This window comes from Carettochelys insculpta, chromosome 2 (genome assembly GCF_033958435.1).
Source record: "Carettochelys insculpta isolate YL-2023 chromosome 2, ASM3395843v1, whole genome shotgun sequence".
NCBI classification, from domain to species: Eukaryota; Metazoa; Chordata; order Testudines; family Carettochelyidae; genus Carettochelys; species Carettochelys insculpta.
This window is the reverse complement of record NC_134138.1, coordinates 253,467,086-253,488,195: the sequence shown is the minus strand read 5'-3', so window position 1 is coordinate 253,488,195 and position 21,110 is coordinate 253,467,086. Positions and strand designations below refer to the sequence as shown.

Here is a 21,110-nt window from a genome sequence, read left to right as displayed (position 1 = left end):
CTGCCACCATCCAAGTGAGAAAGCCTCTCTTTAAAAACAGGAAGACATGCGTGGGATGTCTTCCTTTGAGATAACACCAAGCTCTTAACCCTCCCTTAGAAGAGATCTTGAAAACAAAGAGGAAGAAATTAAGCTGTAATCTGATAGCTGTCGTTTCACTCTTAGGAATGCATATACACTGAACCTTCTCTAGGACACAGGAATCAAATCATTGCCTTAAAACAGGGTGATTTATTAACAGAAGATTTACATAATATAGCATATATGGTTGCTAGGTGTTACAGAACAACTAAAAAAAAAAAAAAGACAGATTAAAGCACAGAGAATTACTTCTCCAGGATTCAGTTTAAAAATTAAGAGCGTGTAGAAAGGTATATCAAAACCAGCCTAAAAGTTCCGCATGAAACCCAAATAAAAAATACACTGATCGTGTCTGACTGAACATTTCCTTTCTACTTACATATCTGTATGCCCACATCTCCTTGTGGCCTAGATATTTACTGAACTCCTTAACACTGCTCAGGCTTAAGCATCTCTCTGTCTGTCTGCCCCGGCAACACAAAAGGAAGACTCATCAGCAAGCAACTGCTTCAATTAAAAAATCTCCCTCTCTCTTCCCATTGGCTCCTCTGGACGCTTGCTAGCAGAGAACCCACTCTCTGTGTGCATCTACAATTGCATTCCTCTTTCAAAAGAGGCATGCAAATGAGGTAAACCAAAAATGCAAATGAGGTGAAATTTGCATATCTGACACCTCATTTGCATATTCTAACGTTGAAAGAAGATGTAGATGCTGCTCTTTCGAAAGTAAACTCCATCTTTAAAAGAATCCTTTTTCCCTTAAGAACGATTATTTCGAAGATGGGGTTTACTTTCGAAAGAGCAGCGTCTACACTGGCTTTCTTCTTTCAAAAGAAGCTCTTTCGAATGATGCCTCATTTGCATACATCTTTCAAAAGAGGAATTCAAATGTAGACGCATGGGTCTAACCCTTTATAGGCATTAATTCATGACAAATGCCCATAACAGAAACATTCTGAGGACAGTTTTTTTTACTTACAGTTATACTGTGAATAGTATGTGGGTAATGTTGTAGCCATGTTTGTTCCAGGATATTAGCAAGACATGGTAGGTAAGGTAATATCTTTTCTTGGACCAAAATATGATTGTGAGAGAGACAAACTTTTGAGCATACACAGAGCTCTTCTTTAGGTAGCATTAGTAATAGCATGTATCATATATGACAGTCAAGCTACTTTTTAAAAAGGCATACACTTACCGGTACGAAGGCCTTCTTGAAAGAATCTCTCTACGTTTTTGAGAATCAGTTACACCCTCTGAGTCTGCAGAGTCCTCTGCATTTGCAATGGATGCCACCTATAATTCCAAAATATCTGAAATTAATTATCTCACATAATATAGATGCTGGTAACAGAATGTCTGATTTATAGGCTAAATGTTCATTATGAGCAAGGGTGTGTTTTCCTCTGCACATGTACATATACTTGTACTAGTTCTGATTGAGCAAGCGTGAGTATGAATAGCAATACAGCTGCAATAGCACAAGTAGCGGTAGCAGAAGTACAGTTTAGTTGTGGATGTATATTCAGAATGTCTAGGCTGTGCCTCCACTGCCACAAACATGCTACTGAAGAACTAATTCGAGTATGTGGACATGAACAGAGGAATGCCATGGTTACCTTGCAGTGTAGATGTAGCCTTACATGTAAGCAATTTCTATTTTCAGAATGGTGGAACCTTAAATTTTGATGCACACATTCATTATAAACTACAGGACTATGCCCAAAACCGAACTGTGACATTTCTGTCACAGTTTACCAAGTTCAACTGATTATCAGTCTGAAAACTATGTCAATTTTTTTCATTTTGGTAATCTCCAGTTTACAGAAACAAAAACAATCCAAATTCTTTGTTTCTCATTCTAGCTTAAAAAAAAAATCCCTCTCAGAGGTGGATGAGTATGTGTCATAAATTCATGCTGTTAGTTTAATCGATTCAAAAAGCTAGATTACTATCAGCCACTCACATACAACCATTTCTTAACCTGCAACTTGAGTATTAGTTTCAACTTAACACCATAATAAAACTGAATAATAAATGCAAAATGTTATCCTAACAACTTTAATGCGAATCCACAACACATATGAAACGCATAGGTTAAAGCTGGTGTGGTAACCTCGCCACAAACACAGAAATTAGGCTAGCTTCCATAAATTAAACAATACTTTTAACAACATAAATGATCCAAAATATTACATCCCACATCTGCATCACAGATAGGTTTCTAACAGTGTGCAAATTTCAGCTTTACAACTATCTAACTTTTGTGAGTTCAAATTCATTGTGTTAGAGTTGTATTCACTTCATTTTTACCTTTTAATTTCCACTTTGGGGATTTTAGAAAGTAAAAAGCTGCACAACTAAACCACAGTCTATACCAGCAGACGTTATTCTGTGTAAAACTGAAACTGTGATTAACTGAGCAAGGAAAAATACCATTTTTGATTCATTTAGCTGTTGGGTAGGATATGTGCAAAAGTAGAACTGTGCAGTAATATGCAATATAGCTTATTCACGAAGAGTGCACATAAGCTGAAATGAGCAACATTCACCATGATACACTCATCCCTTGCTATGCAAGCACAGTTGGTTCCTAAGCTTCTGCTTGTAGGCAAAAACTTATAAGAGCAACACAAAATTCCCATTAAAATACATGTAAAAGTCTCTGATTTGTTCCAAGAGCTTGTAACTTGATATAAATCAGATGAGTTTAGGTACCTTCCTGATGTATTTGAATAGTTTGGCACCAGAAATAGGATGTAGTGTATGTATGTAGAGCAGGGATTCACAGCCTATGGGTTGGGACCCAAACATGAGTCACGATTAGATTTGTTAAGGGTCGCCAACTGGGCAGTTCCGACCTGCATGTGACTATTAAAGAAGCCATTTGCAGTTTCTTAACACTGCTGCCTCAGGCAAATATCAATCATTAGAGATAGCAATTGCCATATGCCTAGGTGCTGAAAGCTTAACGCTTGAGTTAATTGGTTTTAATGACTTTTACCTGCTCGGAGCAAGAAGGTAGGGGGACCCCCCCAGCCTAGCAGCCCCAGTGAAAAGGCTGTGGAAGGAGGAGGAGTATCTAAAGCTTGGGCCGTTTAGGGCTGCGGTTTGACTGGGGGGGGCGCGGAATCTAAGGCTGGGGGCGGTTTAGGCACGTGGATGGGGGAGGTCTAAGACTAGGGGAAGTTTGGGTCTGCAGGGGGTTAAGACTGGAGGCAGTTTAAGGCTGCTGGGAGGGGTGTGAAGGTCTCCCTGTCCCCCAGCCAGGGACCCTGCGGCTGGAGCAGAGCCATCTCCCCACCCCCCGGCAGAGACCCCATGGCTTGCTCATATGAGCACGGGAAGTTCACTCATTTAGTGAACATAGGTGGGTATACTTGTCCCTCGTTTTAGTGAGTACTCATAAGTAAAGTACTCATTAAATGAGGGATGGGTGCACAGAGCAGTTAAGAACCCTAATTTTGGGCACCAGCTTTTTCACACAGACCAAAAACTAGAGACTTTTTAGGTTAGTCTTATTTTTAAACTACGTAAAATAATCTAAATATTAATTAGATTCAACAAAAATAAGCTAGGACTCCGATGGAGTCAAAGTTGGACACACTGGAGGTTCCTGTATCTGGAGCTAACATCAAAAAAGACAGAATTCAGATGATTGCTATACCTATCATAATCTAGGACCATAAAAATGCCCTGGACATAAAGCAGCATTTGCGTGAATCCAAACAGGCATGACTTCTCAGAAGATTCCGAGAATTTGTGGCTTTGAGATACCTCATCTCAAAAGTACAGTCAGAAGTCATGACTTCAAAGAACTATAGGTTACTACTATACAAAAGAAAACACTAAACAAAACAAACCTAGTGTCTATTTTCCTTTGCTGAGTTGACAGCAATTTCTCCTCAAAACCATTTTGCACAGTGTGGCACTTGCTGGGATAAAGCATGGGACTTAGACTAAAATGAAGCATACTAATAATTCAAAAACCTAATAGCTGCATGTACACCACAAACTTACTTCAAAGTAAGCCGCTACTTCAAAGCAGCATGCAGAGCACCTACACACACTTTCCCTTACTTCAAAGTTAATTTTGAAGTAAGGGAGGCTAACTTCGAAGTCACTACTCCATTCCCAGGAACGGAATAGTGGCTTACGTCGAAGTTGTGTGTGTGTAGGTGCTCTGCACTCCTACGTCCAAGTAAGTCATCCACCCAGGAGGCAGCACCCCCCGGAGAACGGAGACACTCTGGCCAGCCCAGGCAGGGCTCTATATTCCCTGCTAGCACCTTAAAGGAAACAGCTCTCTGGCAACCCCAGGCAGGAAGCTGAGACTGTGCCACAAGCAGGGGCAGCACGAGCTTCAACTCAGACTGCCCCTGCTCAAAGCACCAGCCTGCCTCCGCCACTACTGGAGCCATCACATGATCCTCCCACCATGAGGAATATCAGTGTAGAGAGCCTACATGGTGGCAAGGATGGTGTTGTCAGGAAGTTTCCAAATGTTTTGTAATTTCCTCAGGAAGTCACTCCCAGTGGTAGCTGGGAGTGTTGGTGGTATAGGGTTTGAGGAGGCAATCTACGTAACTGGATAGTCTGATAGTAAGGGTGCCGATACCTGAAATGATAGGGCATCTGGGGTTTCCAGGTTTGTGGATTTTGGGAAGTAAATAGAATCATGTAGGTTGAGGCTCGGATGGTGTGTCCCCATGAAGATGGACTACCAGCCCTGACGTTACCACAGCTAATCGGGTGTCTGACCTCAGTAACATTGTTCTCACCCACAATTATTTCCAATTTGGGGACAATTTATACCTCCAGATCAGTGGCAGTGCTACGGGAACCCGCATGGCCCCACAATATGTTAACATATTTATGGCTGGCTTGGAACAACGATTCCTCAGTTCTCATCCCCAACTACCCCTCCTTCACTTACAATACAAATCGACTACATCTTTATCATTTGGACTCATGGTCAAGACACTCGAGAAGAATTCCACAGAGACTTTAACAATCTGCTCCCCACCATCAACTTATGCCTTGACCACTCCACATGAGAGATATGTTTCCTGGACACTACAGTACAAATCACTGATGGCCTGATCAATACCACTCTCTACCAGAAACCCAATCACAGCTACACTTACCTACATGCTTCTAGCTCCCATCCAGCACACGACATGATGCATCATTTACACTCAAGGCCTGAGATACAATCTCATTTGCTCTGATCCAACTGACAGAGACCAAAAGCTACAAGATCGCTACCCAACATTCATAAACCTGAATTATCCACAGGGAGAAGTTAAAAAAAAAAAAAAATTAACAGAGACAGACAAATACCCAGAAACCAACTACTCCAACACAGGCACAAAAATGCCAGTAACAGAACACCACTTGTCATTACCTACAGTCCCCAGCTCAAACACCTGCAACACATCATTAAAGACTTACAACCTATCCTAAATCATGATGCCACACTACAGAAGGTCCTCGGTGACAGGCCTGTTCTTTCCTACAGACCTCCCAACCTTATAAAGATTGTTACAAACAGCCACAATACTACTAATCCTGGAACTTTTCCTTTCAACAAGCCCTGTTGCAACTTTGTCCACATATTTATTCTGAAAACACCATCACTGGACCCAACCATGTTAGTTACAGAATCATGGGCACATTCTTCTGTTCTTCAACCAATATCATATATACCATCATGTGCCAACAATTCCCACACACCATGTATATAGGACAGACTGCAAACACTCTTTGACAAAGAACGAATGAACATTGAACAGAAATGAAAAAACTCCAAATACACAAACCTGTGAGCTCTTTAATGGAGTCGGCCATTCTGTTAAAGACTTGAAAGTTTATGTTCTACTGAAAAGGGACTTTAACAACCCTCTACAGAGGGAATGCTCAGAACTAACATTCATATTCATATTTGACACATGAACACATAGTTTGAACAGGGACAGCAAATATCTGACCCATTAAAAGGACTCTTTTACGTATTTTGATGTTTTATCTAACTCTTAACTTCCCCCCCCCACGCACCCCCTCCCGTCCGTCCCTCTGCTCTTCTGAGTGGCCAACAATAACAATTTTTCTGATATGTCAACCCTGATCACAATTTTTGGACCTCTGTGCTTTATATATTGTCTCTCTTCTGGTAAGACTATGATCTGAAGAAGTGGGTCTGTCCCACAAAAACTCATCACCTAATAAATTATTGTGTTAGTCTCTAAAGTGCTATATGACTGCTTTTTTTTTTTGAAAGAATACAGACTAACACAGCTAGCTCTCTGTCCCTAAACCCAGATATAATAATGGATGCTGCTAATGATAATCTATTCTCTTTTTAAGAGAGTTTGTCCCTCTGTCTGTCTGCCCATTCCTCTTCATCAGGGAATGAGGGGGAAATGCAAAATCTGCTGCATTCCTCACTCTGGCAGGGTTACACATGGGGCAGCCAAACCTGGACTTGCCCCAGCTACGGGACATGCACCCCTCTTCCTGCTACGCCCACTGGAGCTGTTGCAGCTATGGAGAGATGCTTCTCACCTGGCCCCAATGTCCTGCAGTGAGAGAGGGCTGGGGTAGTTGTCTTTCCCCAGGGCAGCCTGAATATTAAACCCACCATCCCCAGCCCCACTCTAGAGCAGTAACTTCAACGAACCATATACATTTTCATTGTATCTTCAACAAAACAAAAAATAATTGAATTAAGGACCTGGCCGATGTCAGGTAAATCTTCTAGTAAACAATAAGAAGAAAAGCTGTATTTATAATATTTTAATTTTCAATACTACCAGATAGATACTTTCCTCAATACAGAGACTACATTATTTTAGATTTTCTATTAAAACAATGAGAAGATAGTCCATGTATTGAAGACTTTATAATCCCATATCAGGCAAGACGTGGAGGAAGAACAACAACAAAATAAGAAAACACTGTAGAAGAGTCATTAAAATAGAACCATATTATAGAAGTTTGCTATGGCACAAAGCGAAGATTCCAAGGAATCATTTATTTAAAAGATTAACAGAAAATATTAACAAATCTCTACAGCCCATCTGTTTAGCTATAATCAATTGGCCATTACTCTTGTATATCATGGTAGAAATGGGTCTTCTATTCACTGGTGAGAAAGAAGATGGGAAGTTGAAGATCTATGGTGGAAATTTCCAAATAGCTGGGAGAACCACAATATTAAAAAAAATCCATAACTACAGTAAAAAATATAAATGACAGCTAACCTGAACTGTCTGAATTGGTGGTGACTGAATAACTGATGATTGTGTGGCTTGAATTACACCCTGGACATGTACAGTTTGACCAGAAGGCAACTGTACGAGAGTTACAGATGGAGATCCTCTTCCAGCACTCGATCCAGCTGCAGAAACCTGCAAGAATTATGATAATCAAGTTTAAATAAAGTGCTCTGTGGATTTCAACAGATCCTTCCGAAAGCAGTAATGCAGATAATTGAATGATAAAGTTTTGACCCCAACTACAATATGAACAACAGTACAGCATAACCGATAATTCTCAATCCTCAAGGCTGGAATAGTGGAAGAATATGGTTTCCTTACTCAGATTAGCAATCTTTCTGGCCCTTTCTTCTTACAGTGTTCTACAACAAACTCTTCCTCCATTAGGTCTTACTACTGCACCAGAGACAACCAGAGATCCAGGTGCCAGCTGAGAGATGAAAGCTTCTAATCCCTGGAGTGGGAGATTTTAAAATTTATCACTTTGTTTGCTATGAAATAGCCAGAAACCCTTTGAAAACCTCTAGTAAATCTTAAATAATTGACAATACAATTTTCTCTTTTCTGGATCTGGTCTCTCTGACCAAATGTTTTGAGACACCTTGTGGAATTATGATAGCTCTGAATTTAGAGCATATGCCCTTCCGGATTTATTTAAAAAAAAAAACACCTCTTAGAAATGCCTATAGCCATACAACTGCCAGAGTTGTTGAATTGATGAAAATATTGCTCTATGGAGAGGTAACCAAGGCTAAAAACTGTCCTGAAGCAAAGGGAAAATTTTAAAGATCATGGTATCTGATTTGAATCTGTCTCTGGCAAATCATCCCTAATCCTGATACTGTGCATATCTTTAAAACAAAATACAGAATAACTGATTTTACAACAGTAACATTGGATTTATTTTGTTTCCTTCTAAAATTTGACTGTGTGCCAAAATTGCAGTCTTGCATTAACTAAAATGCCAGAACATTTTGAGTTATTTGACCATGTACTAATGGAAGTAGCCTTGGCAAGCCATGTAATCCTTACGGCATTGGCAACTGATGATGCCTACATCATCTGAATTTCAAGGCTTGCCTGGACTGCCAATTACTGAAGGCTAATGATCAGCAATGGCAATTCAATAACCTGAAAAACACTGAATAGTGTAATTTTACTATGCATTTCCCACTGTCCCAAACATAGAAAAGAAAGGAAATTCTGCACTGTGTAAAATGAGGGGATCTGATCCACTGAGGAGCTCAGCACTTTCAAATGCAAATGACTTCAATGGGCATTAAAGGCTCTCAGCACCACAGAGGAATTCATGTTTTTTTATTTAGAGAGCCAGACTGTGCCCTACTTCTGGGTCCACATGAGGGAGAGGACGTGTAAGGACTACACACGATCACTATTCTTATGGATGGGCCTGCATCTGTTCAGAAGAAATATTTCCCATCTGTAGTAGCACTGCAATGAGGAAAAGGGGTTTGGGATTTCTCCTGCTTTGGCTTTGATAACGAAATGTGGAAACCTTCCTGAACAAGGAGTGGTGGGGTTGAACTAGGGCATGGGGTTTGAATGAAGGGGCATGGGGTGGGGCTGGCACGGGGGCGGTAAAGCTGAAGACGCACAGAGGTGAAGAAGTGAGAGAAGCGCGGGGGTGAAGAAGTTGAAGTGTGGGGTGGTGAACAAGCTGAGAAGCATGGGGTAGTGAAGAAGGTCCAGGAGTTTGGGTGAAGAAGCTGTGAAGCATGGGGTGAAGAAGGTGCAGGAGCAGGGGTGGTAAAGAAGCTGTGAAGCGTGGGGTGGTGGTGAAGCAGCAGGAGCGCAGATGCGACGAAGAAGCTCCAGAAGCGCAGGACAGAGAAAAAGCTGGGAACTCGCAGGGGTGGCGAGCCACAGCTCAGCATCAGCGTGGCGAGCTGTGAGTGGGGGCATTGAACTAGGGTGTGGGGTTTGAATTGGGGCATGTGAGGTGGGGGTTCAGCTGACCAGGGTAGAGGGATTTTGAGTTGCATTTAACTTGAATTATTGAGAGTTAAGCGCAATTCGAAATCACACATTGCGGAGGATTACTGTATCCAGCATCGATCTGGCATGAGGCTCACTCACTAGCAGCTCAGGCAGCATGTTGTGATGAGCTTTGGCAGAGGAGCGGGCAGAGAGGTTGTACCTGATTACTAAGGCTTTGATGCTCGCCATACCAGTGAGTTTTGTGATTGCTCACAGTAGCGGACTGTTGGGAGTGAGTTTACAGCATCAGCACAGTCCATTTGACATCATCTCGCATTGCCATCTGAAACTGTTCAAAATTTGTTGTGTTTATTGCAGTATATTTGGACTTTAATTAGCCCATCTACCATTTATAATGGTTTCTAAGGCTAGCAAAGTGAAGAAAGTTGATGAAAGTGCAAAAAGGAAGCGAGTTCCCAGCTTCTTCTCTATCTTGCGCTTCTGGAGCTTCTTCGTTGCATCTGCTCCAGATGATGACTTGAAAGCAGCGAAAGCAGAAATATGATAATGCAGCAATACAATATTGAATCATTTATGATACACAATATCAAGGAACAAAAGGAACAGATGTGAATGTACCCTTGGAAGATGAACCTGCTGACATCCATGTTGAAAAGGCAGTTACCTCTTCTGTAACCAGTATTCTTCAAGATGCATTGCTCCTGTCCATTCCAAGTGGGGTGTGTGGTGGAGCATGCCCAGTTGCTGGAAGCTTTTTGCCCTAGCCAGTAGCCATAAGGTCGGTACAGTGCCCCCTAGCATGGTGCCTGTATGGCAACCAATATGTACACCATCTGATCTGTCCCCAACTCTGTTCCTTCTTGCCAGCTACCCCGACAGTGGGGAAGGTGAGAGAGTTTTGGAATAGACTTGAGTAACACATCTTGAAAAACACCAGTTACATAACAGGTAACAGCCTTTTCTTCTTGGAGTGATTGCGTATGTACATTCCAAGTTGGGAGAATACAAGCCAATGTCTAGGAGTGGGGACAGAGCCCCGAAAGGAATGCAGGACATCCCTGCCCACCACTGCGTCCTCCCACATGTGCTGCATCAAGCATAATGCGCTGTAAACATATGAATTGACGACCCGGTAGCTGCCCTACAGATATCCTGGATAGGGACCGTGGCCAAATATGCTGCTGAGGAAGCTTGTGCTCTGGTAGAGTGAGCTCTGATCAAGGACGGGGGACCCCCACCAACTTATAACACTCTTTAATACAGGTCACTATCCAGGAAGAGAGCTACTGGGAGGAGACCAGAAGACCCTTCATCCTGTCTACCACGACAACAAACAGCTGTTGGGACGTTCTGAAGGGTATCAACCTGTCCAGATAGAAGGCCAGCACCATTCAAACATCCAAAGTATGTAAACTCTGCTCCCTAGGGAAAGCATGAGGTTTTGGGTAAGAGACTGGTAGGGCAATGTCCTGGTTGACAAGAAAAGGGGAGGCCACCTTTGGCAGGAATGCCGGATGGGGTCTCATCCTGACCTTATCCTTGTGTGACACTGTATGGAGCGGATCCACTGTCAGATCCCTTAGTTCTGACACCCTCCTGGCCGAGGTAATGCCCATCAAGAATGCTGTTTTGTAACTAACAAATAAGAGGGAGCAGGAAGCAAGGGGTTCGAAAGGGGCACCCATGTGTCTTGACAATACCAGATTGAGGTCCCACACTGGCGGGGTGGGGGGGTCGCACCTGCAGTCTGACCCTTTCCAGGCCCTTTGTAAACCTTTTTACACAGGGTCTGAAAAGACAGACGATAGACCCTTTTGAACTGCTCAGACAGAAAATCTTTTCCATTTGGCTACATACGTTGCCCTTGTGGAGGTCTTCCTTCTGTTTAATAGCACGTCTTTTACAAGTTCCGAGCACGAGAGCTCCACTGCTTTCAGCCATTGAGCTTCCACGCTTAGAGATGTAGCGCTTGAAGATTGGGGTGGTGCAGTCTCCCCTCCTCCTGTGTCAACAGGTCCGAGTGTAATGGGAGTGCCAGTGGGTCACAGACAGACAGCTCCAGGGGGGTCAGGTACCAGTGCTGCCGAGCCCACACTGGGGCCACCAGGATGACTGATGCCCGGTCTGACCAAATTTTGAGTAGGGTCTGGTGGATGAGTGTCATAGGGAGAAAGGCGTAAAGCAGGAGACCTGACTAGCAAATGCTGAACACATCTGCCCAGGATCCCAGGCCCCAATTCTGGTACAAACAGAATGTCTGGCACTTCACATTGAGATGGGAAACAAATAAGTCTACTTGGGGACGTCCCGACTTCTGGAAAATTAAATACGACATGTCCGAGTGTAGCGACCGCTCAAGGTCCATGAAAGACCTGCTGAGACAGTCCACCGAGGAGTTGTGGGTTCCCAGTAGATAATACACTTTCAGGAGAAACTGAGGTTGAATGGAGAACTCCCAAAGCCTGAGGGCCTTGTGACACAGGGGAATGAAGTATGCACCCCCTTTGTTGTTTACATAGTACATTGCTGTGGTGTTGTCTGTGCTCACAGCTATGCAATGACCCTTTAGATTATCCCAGAACACCAAGCATGCAAGACTGATGGTTCTGACTTCTTGATCATTTATGTGGAGCAGGGTCTCCTCCTTGCTCCACAGGGCCTGGGTCTGGCACCCTCCTACATGCGTCCCCCTGCCTAAGTCTGAGGTGTGCATGACTAGAGAGAGGGAGGGTTGTGGGGGGGGTTGAAGGGCACTCCCATGCAGATCGTCTGAGTGTCCAGCCACCAGCGTAGGGTTAACAGTACCCGTGGTGGGACTGTCACCAACATTTCTGTGCTGTCTCTGACAGGTCTGCACGCTGAGGCGAGCCACAGTTGGAAGGGATGCATTCACAGCCTGGTGTGCTGGACTACAAACATGCATGATGTCACGTGACTCAGCAACCTGAAGCAGCCTCTGGCCATTATGGCTGGGAACTTGTACAAGTTGTGGATAAGAGATGCCATGGCCTGAAACCTGCTTTGTAGCAGCAAGACCTTGCCTGCCCCACATCCAATAAGGCCCCCACGAACCCCACAATTTGCATGGGGGTCAACACTGACTTTGCCTTGTTTACCATGAGACAGAGAGAGTTGAATATTTGTTGTACCAGCTGCACGTGCTGTGTTACCTGGAGCTGCGAGCAACCCCTGACCAGCCAATGGTCCAGATATGGAAAAAGGTGTACCCCATGCCTGCGTAGGACGGCTGCCACTACTGCTATTCATTTGGTGAAGACCCTCAGGGTGGAAGACAGTCTGAATGGAAGTAACGTGAACTGATAGCAGTCATTTCCCACAACACAACGGAGGAACTTCCCATGCAGATCAATTGCTATGTGGAAATACGCATCCTTTAAGTAAAAAGCGGCATGATTAGGCCAAGGAATATCATACGAAACCTTATCTGTTTTACAAATTTGTTTAGGTTTCGCAAGTCCAAAATAGACCTTATCCCCGCTTTTGCCTTCAGGATTAGGAAATAATGGCAATAAAACCCCTGTCCCCGAAACTGATGGGGAACCTCCTCTATAGCCCCCCACTAGAGGAGGGACTGTATCTCCTGCCTGAGCAGAGTCTTGTGAGAGAGGTCCCTGAAAAGGGATGCGGAAGGAGGGTGGGAAGGGGGATATGAGGAAAACTGGATAGAGTATCCCCTTTCTACCATGCGTAGGACCCACTGGTCTGAAGTTACGTTGCACCAGGCAGGGTAAAAGGGTGATCAGCAGGATGAAAATAAAAGCTGAGCTGGAACTGGGGTGGTGACTGGTGTGTCGCTCTCGACCGCTCCATCAAAATTTTTGTTTGGGCCCTGGAAGGGGTTTATGGTGACTCTGGCCCTGAGTATGCTGGCCCTGACACCTCCTATTAGTATGGCCCCATCTCCTGTTGGTATCCCTTCATTGCTGAGGGAATTGTTTGATCTGAGGCCTAGGAGTGAAACATTGACGTTTGGTCACAGGGGCGTGCAGGCCAAGTGAATGTAAAGTGGCCCTCAAGTCTTTCAGGCTGCGAAGCCTTTTGCCTGTCTTATCTGAAAACAGAGATGGCCCTTCACAGGGTAGGTCCTGAATAGTTTGCTGGATCTCACAAGAGAGCCCCGAAACTTGTAACCATGCCCCACTACGCATGGCTATCACAGAGACTATGACCCTGGTGGCAGCATCTGCTGCACCCAGTGCCATCTGTAGTGCTGTGCTAGATATAAGCTTATGCTTGTCTACCACTGCCTTAAATTCAGGCTTACTCTCTAGTGGGACCAGCTCCGAGAAATGGGATAAGAAACTAGCTGTGTTGTATGCATACCTGCCAATCAAAGACTGCTGGTTAGCAACCCTTAACAGTAGGGCTCCTGTTGAACAAACCCTTATTCTACACAAATGTAAGTGTTTGGCCTCTCTGTTTTTAGGGGAAGGGCCTTCAAACCCTTGTCTCTCCCTATGATTTGCCCCATCAACAACAAGGGAGTCGGGGGGAAGGGGGTTGAAAAAGTGCTCATTGACCTGGGCAGGAACAAAGTACTGATGCTCATTCCTTCTGGCCATGGGTAGGGCGGAGGCCGGGGTCTGCCAGACTGTCTTTGCCATATTGGCAATTGTTTTAACAACAGGCAGTGCCACCCTTGTGGGCTGCGAAGGCAAGAGGATGTCTGTCACTGGATCCGTTTCATCTCTGACTTCCTCTTGTTTGTATACCGAGGCCCTGGACAACGTGGCGTAGCAGATGCTGGTATGCCCTACTACCCTCCATAACTGGGGATGCCGAGGACCCAGCCAAAGCCTCATCAGGGGAGGATGAGGACAATATACCCACCCCTTCCATGCCCACTGGTAGGAGGGGTCCTAAATCCTCTGTCTGAGTTCCTGGCACCGTAGTCTGCGGTGTCGTGCTCAGCGCCTGGGGTAAAGCACCCGAATATAATGCAGGACTCATTAGGGGCACCTCAGAGTAACTCAGCACCTGGGATGGCACCAGGCCTGCCAGTGCCATTACCTTCAGTGCAGTAGGTCCTGGCACTTGCATGGGTGGTGCTCAAAGATGGGTTGGTGCCGAGCCCACCAAAAGGGCCTCTGGCACAGTAAGACCCTCTGGTGGAGGCGCCCCCAATGACACTGACAGAGCACCCGTGGCCTCTGGGGAGTGCCGGGTGCCATAGTAGGGAGTCCCACAGCCTGCCCTTGCTGTTCATGGACCACCCATGGGGTCCAAAAGGGCCACTGGGAAACACCTTGAGAGGGCGCCTGCCAACCCTCATCTGCAGGGTGACGGCTCTGGTGCCGACATTCACTGCAGCATGATGCTTTTGTGCTCCCACTCCTGGCTGAGCTGGAGCAATAAGAATAAGGGTTGGACTCTGATACTGACTTTGATGCCGACAACCAGGACAGTGCCATGGAGCCCATGGTCTGTGCTGGCTCATGCTGTACTTGCGCTGCGTGGTAAGGCAAGCTGAATGGGGTCATCTTAGCTGGTCTGCCTTGTGGAAGCCGGTCCGGTGCCAGGAACAGCGATGGTGCCATAAAAAATTACTCTCCTATCCAGTGGTCTGCGTTATTGCCTGTATCTGGGGCAGTCCCTCCAGTGGCAATGAGGACTCATAGTATGGTGTCAGTCCCAGCACCATGACCTGTAAGAGGCCCTGCACTGCAAGGACTGTCTCCAGCATTGAAGGCAGCATTGGGCCCCCGCCTCGCGCCAGCATTGATGCCTACACTTCATGACCTGACTCATGGTGTGCTCTGGCAGACATCTCAGAGGATTTTCAGCTCTTTACCCCTTCTGCGGACCATGCTGTTTTTTGTCTTGCGACGCACCAGGGATTGACTTCTGTGTAGTTTTGTAGCGCTAGGTGCTGACACCTGGTCCCATCAGGAAGACTTTTAAATGTTGCGCTCTATCCTTTAGAGTCCTAGGCTTGAAGGCCTTACAAATGGAGCAACATTTGCAAAGGTGTGCCTCACCGAGACAATTCAAACAAGACTTGTGTGGGTCACTCTTAGGCATCTGTTTGCCACATTTTCAGAGGGTTTTGAAACCTGAAGAGCCAGGCATCCCCTGGCACTGAAGCGTCAAGAGGGATTAAAGTCCCATCTTGGCTCTTTGACAATTATGTTAACTATTTACAAGTCATAAAAACTGTCTAAACTATTTACAACTATTTATACTACAATTACTAAATTTACAAGTGATGGCTACCAGCCGAACTATGGGAAAAGAGAGCTCCAGCAACTGACAGCATGACAAGAAAGAAATGAGCAGGGGATGGGTCGGGCAGTGCACATGTTGGTTGCCATACAGGTGCCACTTCAGGGGGTGCTGCACTGACCCTACGGCTACTGGCTAGGGCAAAAAGCTTCTGGCAACCGGGCGTGTGCCACCATACACCCAACTTGGAATGCACATGAGCAATCACTTGAAGAAGATCTTCACCCTGGTAACCCAGACGTTGCAGAGTCCTCACCCTCATGAGCCTGAACCTACAGCTGAAGAAGCTACAATGGAATATTCATTAGATTAGTTGCGCAGCTACAGCAACTACAGTAGCTTTAAGTTACCTTTTTTCAGTCAAGTGAACTTTTATTGCATTAAAAAGTGAAAAGTTTCTTTAAGTATTTAAATTACCATTAGCAAATACAGTACAGTACAGTACGAAGTTTGAGTTTCTGATAAAGAAAGAAAATTACAGCATTAAGTTGTGAATTACAAATTGTACTTAAGTGCCTATAGTACAATTTACTGTATTTACATGTAAAAGCTGTGCTGCACACTAATCTCTTGCTATGGGTACTTAACTTTTTGGATCATCTGCTGAGTAGAGTACAGTAGTATTTATAGTGTAATAAATGTATAGTGCAGTAAATAATACAGTATCTAAATAGTGCATCTCATATACATTAGTGAAATTAGACTGTCTTAAGGCATCATTATGGTGACGTCCAATAATCCAGAAAATTTGGTAATCTGGCACCTGTCTGGTCCCAGACATGACGGATTAAAGGAATTTTACTGTATAATTTAAGAAAAATCTAATTTTGTGCAACGTTACTGTTGACGGCAACCACTGTGAGCCCATTCAAAATGTACTTGTCCCACTGTAGATTGGCGATAGTTCTTTACTTGTTTTAACACACTGAATGTGCATTCACCTGAATTCTCTGATGCTGAGAGACTGACAAAAATAAGAAAGCAATTGAGATATTAGGAAATACAATCAACAGGCCAAGATTAAATTTTCTTGAAGCAGTTATTTTGGCTTGCAGTCTGATTTAAAGTTGATGGAATGTATAGGTTTCAGAAAGATGATCTCATCAGAGAGATCTCTTGAAATTTCATTGTTATACCTTTGTTGAAACCATTCAGCTGCTTGGTTCTTTGAACTTCCAAAGGAATCCAAAAAGGGTACAAATTTGTTACATTAACTCAAATCAACATGTGAACCCAGATTTGATGAAGTCAGTAATAACAACAACAAAACTGACTCAATAGTGGCTTTCTGCATCAGACAGATGTTAGGCTGCAACTGGTGGAAAACTCAGCTGAAATGTCAATACCCTGGTGTTACTGATTTGGACTCAGAAAGGACTGCATCCCATGGGTCACAAATCTTTTGAATATCTTTAAGAAGTCATTCAATATTATCCCTCTCAACAGATATGACAGAATTACATGGTTTAATTACAAGATTAGTTTTGTGGATCATTTTAACAGCTTTATCCACATGGATGACATTAAAATGGAATCAAATTTTGATGTATACTTCTGAATTGACATAAGCTAATGTGAGATAAGAGATTCAAGCTCACTTAAAGCCTCCTTCAAGACTCCGTTGAAGAATTCCACAGAGATTTCAACAACCTGCACCGCACCATCAATCTCAGCCTCAGCCATTCCACACAAGAGATTCATTTTCTAGACACCATAGCACAAATCACTGATGGCTAAATCAATACCACTCTCTACCAGAAACCCACTGACTGCTACACTTACCTACATCCCTCTAGCTTCCATCCAGGACACATCACACAATCCACTGTTTATAGTCAAGCCCTTAGATACAACCATATCTGCCCCAATCCTACTGACAGAGACAAAAACTTCGAGATCTCTACCAGTCATTCGTAAAACTTAATTACCCACCAGAAGAAGTTTAAACAATAAAGAAAAAACAGATTGACAGGGCCAGATGAAAACCCAGAAACCAGATGCTTCTAGACAGGCCCAAGAAAGTTGCTAATAAAACACCACTTGTCATCACCTATAGCCCCCAATTCAAACCCCTCCAGCACATTATTGACAATCTACAACCTATATTGGAACATGATGCTACACTTTCAGAGGCCATCAGTGAGAGGCCTGTCCTTTCCTACAGACAGCCACCTAACCTCAGGAAAATTCTCACTAGCAACCACATGCTTCCCCACAGAAATACTAATCCTGGAAGTTTTCCCTGTGTCAACTCTGTCTACCTATTTACTAAGAGGACACCATCACTGGACCTAACCACATCAGTTCACAATCAGGGGCTCATATTCCTGTACCTCCACTGATATTATATATGCCATCATGAGCCAGCAATACTCCTCTGCTAGTATATTGAACAAACTGGACAATCACTTTGCCAAAGAATGAACACAAATCAGACATTAGGAATCTGAATACACATAAACCCGCCGGCGAGAATGTCAATGGAGCAGGCCATAGCATCCAAGACCTGTATCCTAAAACAAAGGGACTTTAACATCAGATTACAAAGAGAGACATCTGAATTGGAATTTATTCTAATTCACCTTATAGACTAGCAGATATTTTGGAGTATAAGCTTTTGTGGGCAAAGACCTGCTTCATTTGATGAAGTGGGTCTTTGCCCACGAAAGCTTATGCTCCAAAATATCTGTTGGGCTATAAGGTGCCACAGAACTTGGTGTTGTTTTTGAAGATACAGACTAACATGGCTACCTCTCTGATAATTCTCTAATTCGACACTTTACAACTTGGCCTTGATAAAGATAGCAATTACCTTATGCATTACAAAGACTCTTTCCCTGTCTTTGATATTTGTAGTGACCTCAGGCAACTCACTGAATAGACACTTGCCGTAAGTAATTTTCTTCCCCCCTTCACCCGCACCTGCCCAGCGTGACTGACTCATCAGTTTTCATTTCATTTTTTTTTCTGTCTTTCTGTTAAATTCTCGTTGTGCCAGTTTACTTTTAACAGAATTTCCAGATCTGCAGAAGTGAGTCTCTTCCATGAAAGCTCATCACCTAATAAATCATTTTGTTAGGCTTTAAAGTGCTACAAGACTTCTTTTTATTTTTTGTGAAGATACAGATTAACATGGCTACCTCTCTGTCACTAAGGATCATCCAATGATCACCAAAGTATTGTTAGTCTTTAAAGTGTTAAATGACTGCTTTTTTGTTTGGTCAGTTACTTCAAAGGATAAGAAACAAAAGGTGGGCTGACAGGAGAGTTTTGCTAGGGACTTTAGAGGCAGAGATTAAGAGGGGCTAGAAACACATGACAACATTTTCAACTTCTTTAAACTAAAAGGAAACCTGGATTTTTAAAAAATAAACTTCAAGAACAGGTAAACTCTAAGCATGAAGCAGCATGGTACTGAGTCCTCCAGAACATGATAATGAGGTTTGGATGCAAATTTCCCGCACCTCATTAGCATATGGCCATGTGGTTTGGAGTCCAGAAGATGATCTTCTGGACTCCAAAATACACATGCAGACGCACGGCCCACAGGGATCTTCTGGAAGCAAACCCTCCTTCTGGAAACCCCTTCTTCTCCTTCGGCTTGTGTAGACACAGCCTAAGAATAAAAAAAGAATGCAGGTAACAAGCCCATCAACAGAGTGGGAGCTATCCTGTTTATTGTGCCCAATGTAGCATTCATGCTTACATGTCCTATGGGCAGGTGGCATTGTAGCCAGACAGAACCCCACCTTTTGTTCTACCCCATCTTGCCTTCCCTAGGTGCTTCAGAGCACGAAAGGGTTAAAAGGAACAGCCCAACCCTGGAATGCCCGAGAGCGCAGATGTGCTTATCTTAGCCATGGTCTTTGATGCTCCAGAGCAAAGCTGATAAGAACAATGGGCTAATTAACAGCCAGGCCTCAGACTGCCCTTGGCTAATTACCATCAATTGATTCACCTGCACCCTTGATCCCAGACGGAGGAAAATTTCCAGCTCATTGAGAAACAAATGTCCTCAATTGTCTCTACCTCGCAGGCGTGAACTAAGCCCTTGAACTCCATGTGAGAACCACCATCAGATAGTTTAATTCAACTGGCACTTTTTAAAACAAGGGAGAAGCATGCATGACCCAATGGGTATAAAAGAGGGGTCTGACAGACCCCCTATTTGAGCTCCAGTCATCTTTGCTGCTGGACAGGAGGGGTGTGGTCTCCCGAGGTCCCAGGGGATGCCCATTTCCTCAAGAAAAAAGGGAAAAAAGGAAAAATACTTCTTCCCAAGGAATTGAGAGAAGACTGGCCAAGCCACGTTGGTAACGCAGGCGTGAGAATAAGACCTGCTAGGTATTCTACCTTTTGCTTTTGCGCGCATTTAACAAGTATCGATCTATGAATTAAAGTGTATGCTAGCTATCTGTAATCAAAGTATAAACCTTGTAACATTGTAGCCACAAGAGCTTAACTCATTAGTTAAACAAACCAAGTAACACTGTAACCACAAGAGCTTAACTTGTTAGATAAATAAACAAAGTAATTGATTAAGTGGTAACCTGACTCCTCCTGTTACTGTGCAAACCAAACACAAAACAAAGAACCCAGCTGCTTTTCAGCTGCTCTAAGCCTGGTCACCAGTGGAGCTCTGCCCTACCAGTTGAAATCTTGGATGAAAACAAGGGCATAGTTGCTATCTCACCTGACCATCGGCCAACAGGCATATATGTGGATTTGGTGTAAAAATATTAACAAACAGGGGTATGATCTAGGTCTATAAACTCATGAGTGGTGTTGAGAAAGTGAAGAAAGTTATTTACTCCTTCCCATAACACCAGAATTAGGAATCACTCAATGAAATTAATAGACAGCAGATATAAAAACACACAAGATATAAAAAACACATACGATTTCTTCAAAGTCAACCTATGGAAATCTTTGCCAGACAACACTGAAGGCCAAGACAATAACAGGGTTCAAAAACAACAAGAAGTCTTGTGGCACCTTGTAGACTAACAGATATTTTGGAGCATAAGCTTTCGTGGGCAAAGACCCGCTTCATTAGATGCATGAGTCGGGGGCGGGTTTCAGAGGGGTATTTAAAGAGTGGGGTCCCAGTAAGAGGGAGGGCCAGAGCTGACAAGGTCTATTCAGCAAGGTGGAAATGGCCCAGTATCAACAGTATTTATCAAAAGAGGAAAAAACAAGTCAGATCAGACAGGGGGATATACGCCTTTGTCAGAATCTAATGGGGAGCTATTAGCACCCAGAGCAGACACAGTGCCTTTATAAGCTGTGAGCCACTCCCAGTCTCTGTTTAATCCATGGAGAATGGAGTCAAATTTGCAAATAAATTGCAGCTTAGAGATTTCTCTCTCCATTTGCTTTTTAAAATTTTTTTGTTTCAGAACTGTCACCCTTAAATCTGCCACTGAGTGTCCAGGGAGACTGAAGTGTTCCCTCACAGGCTTCTGTACATTACCGTTCCTGATGTCTGATAATATGTCCATTTATTCTTTTACAGAGAAACTGTCCAGTTTGACCAATGTAAATTGCAGT

The 21,110-nt window shown here is 43.7% G+C and overlaps 1 protein-coding gene across 5 annotated transcripts in view; it reads right to left on the bottom strand.

Annotated features, from left to right (window-relative positions):
- Positions 1–21,110, bottom strand: part of CREM (cAMP responsive element modulator) — an 85,821-nt gene that overhangs the window by 49,564 nt on the left and 15,147 nt on the right. For 3 of the 5 annotated variants that reach the window (XM_074984993.1, XM_074984991.1, XM_074984996.1), the window contains one exon: positions 1,280–1,377. In XM_074984993.1, the coding sequence (XP_074841094.1) occupies positions 1,280–1,377 (98 nt within the window). Of the gene's footprint in view, positions 1–1,279; positions 1,378–7,343; positions 7,491–21,110 lie in introns of those variants that run through there. The other 2 variants (XM_074984990.1, XM_074984989.1) reach the window with 1 other exon arrangement.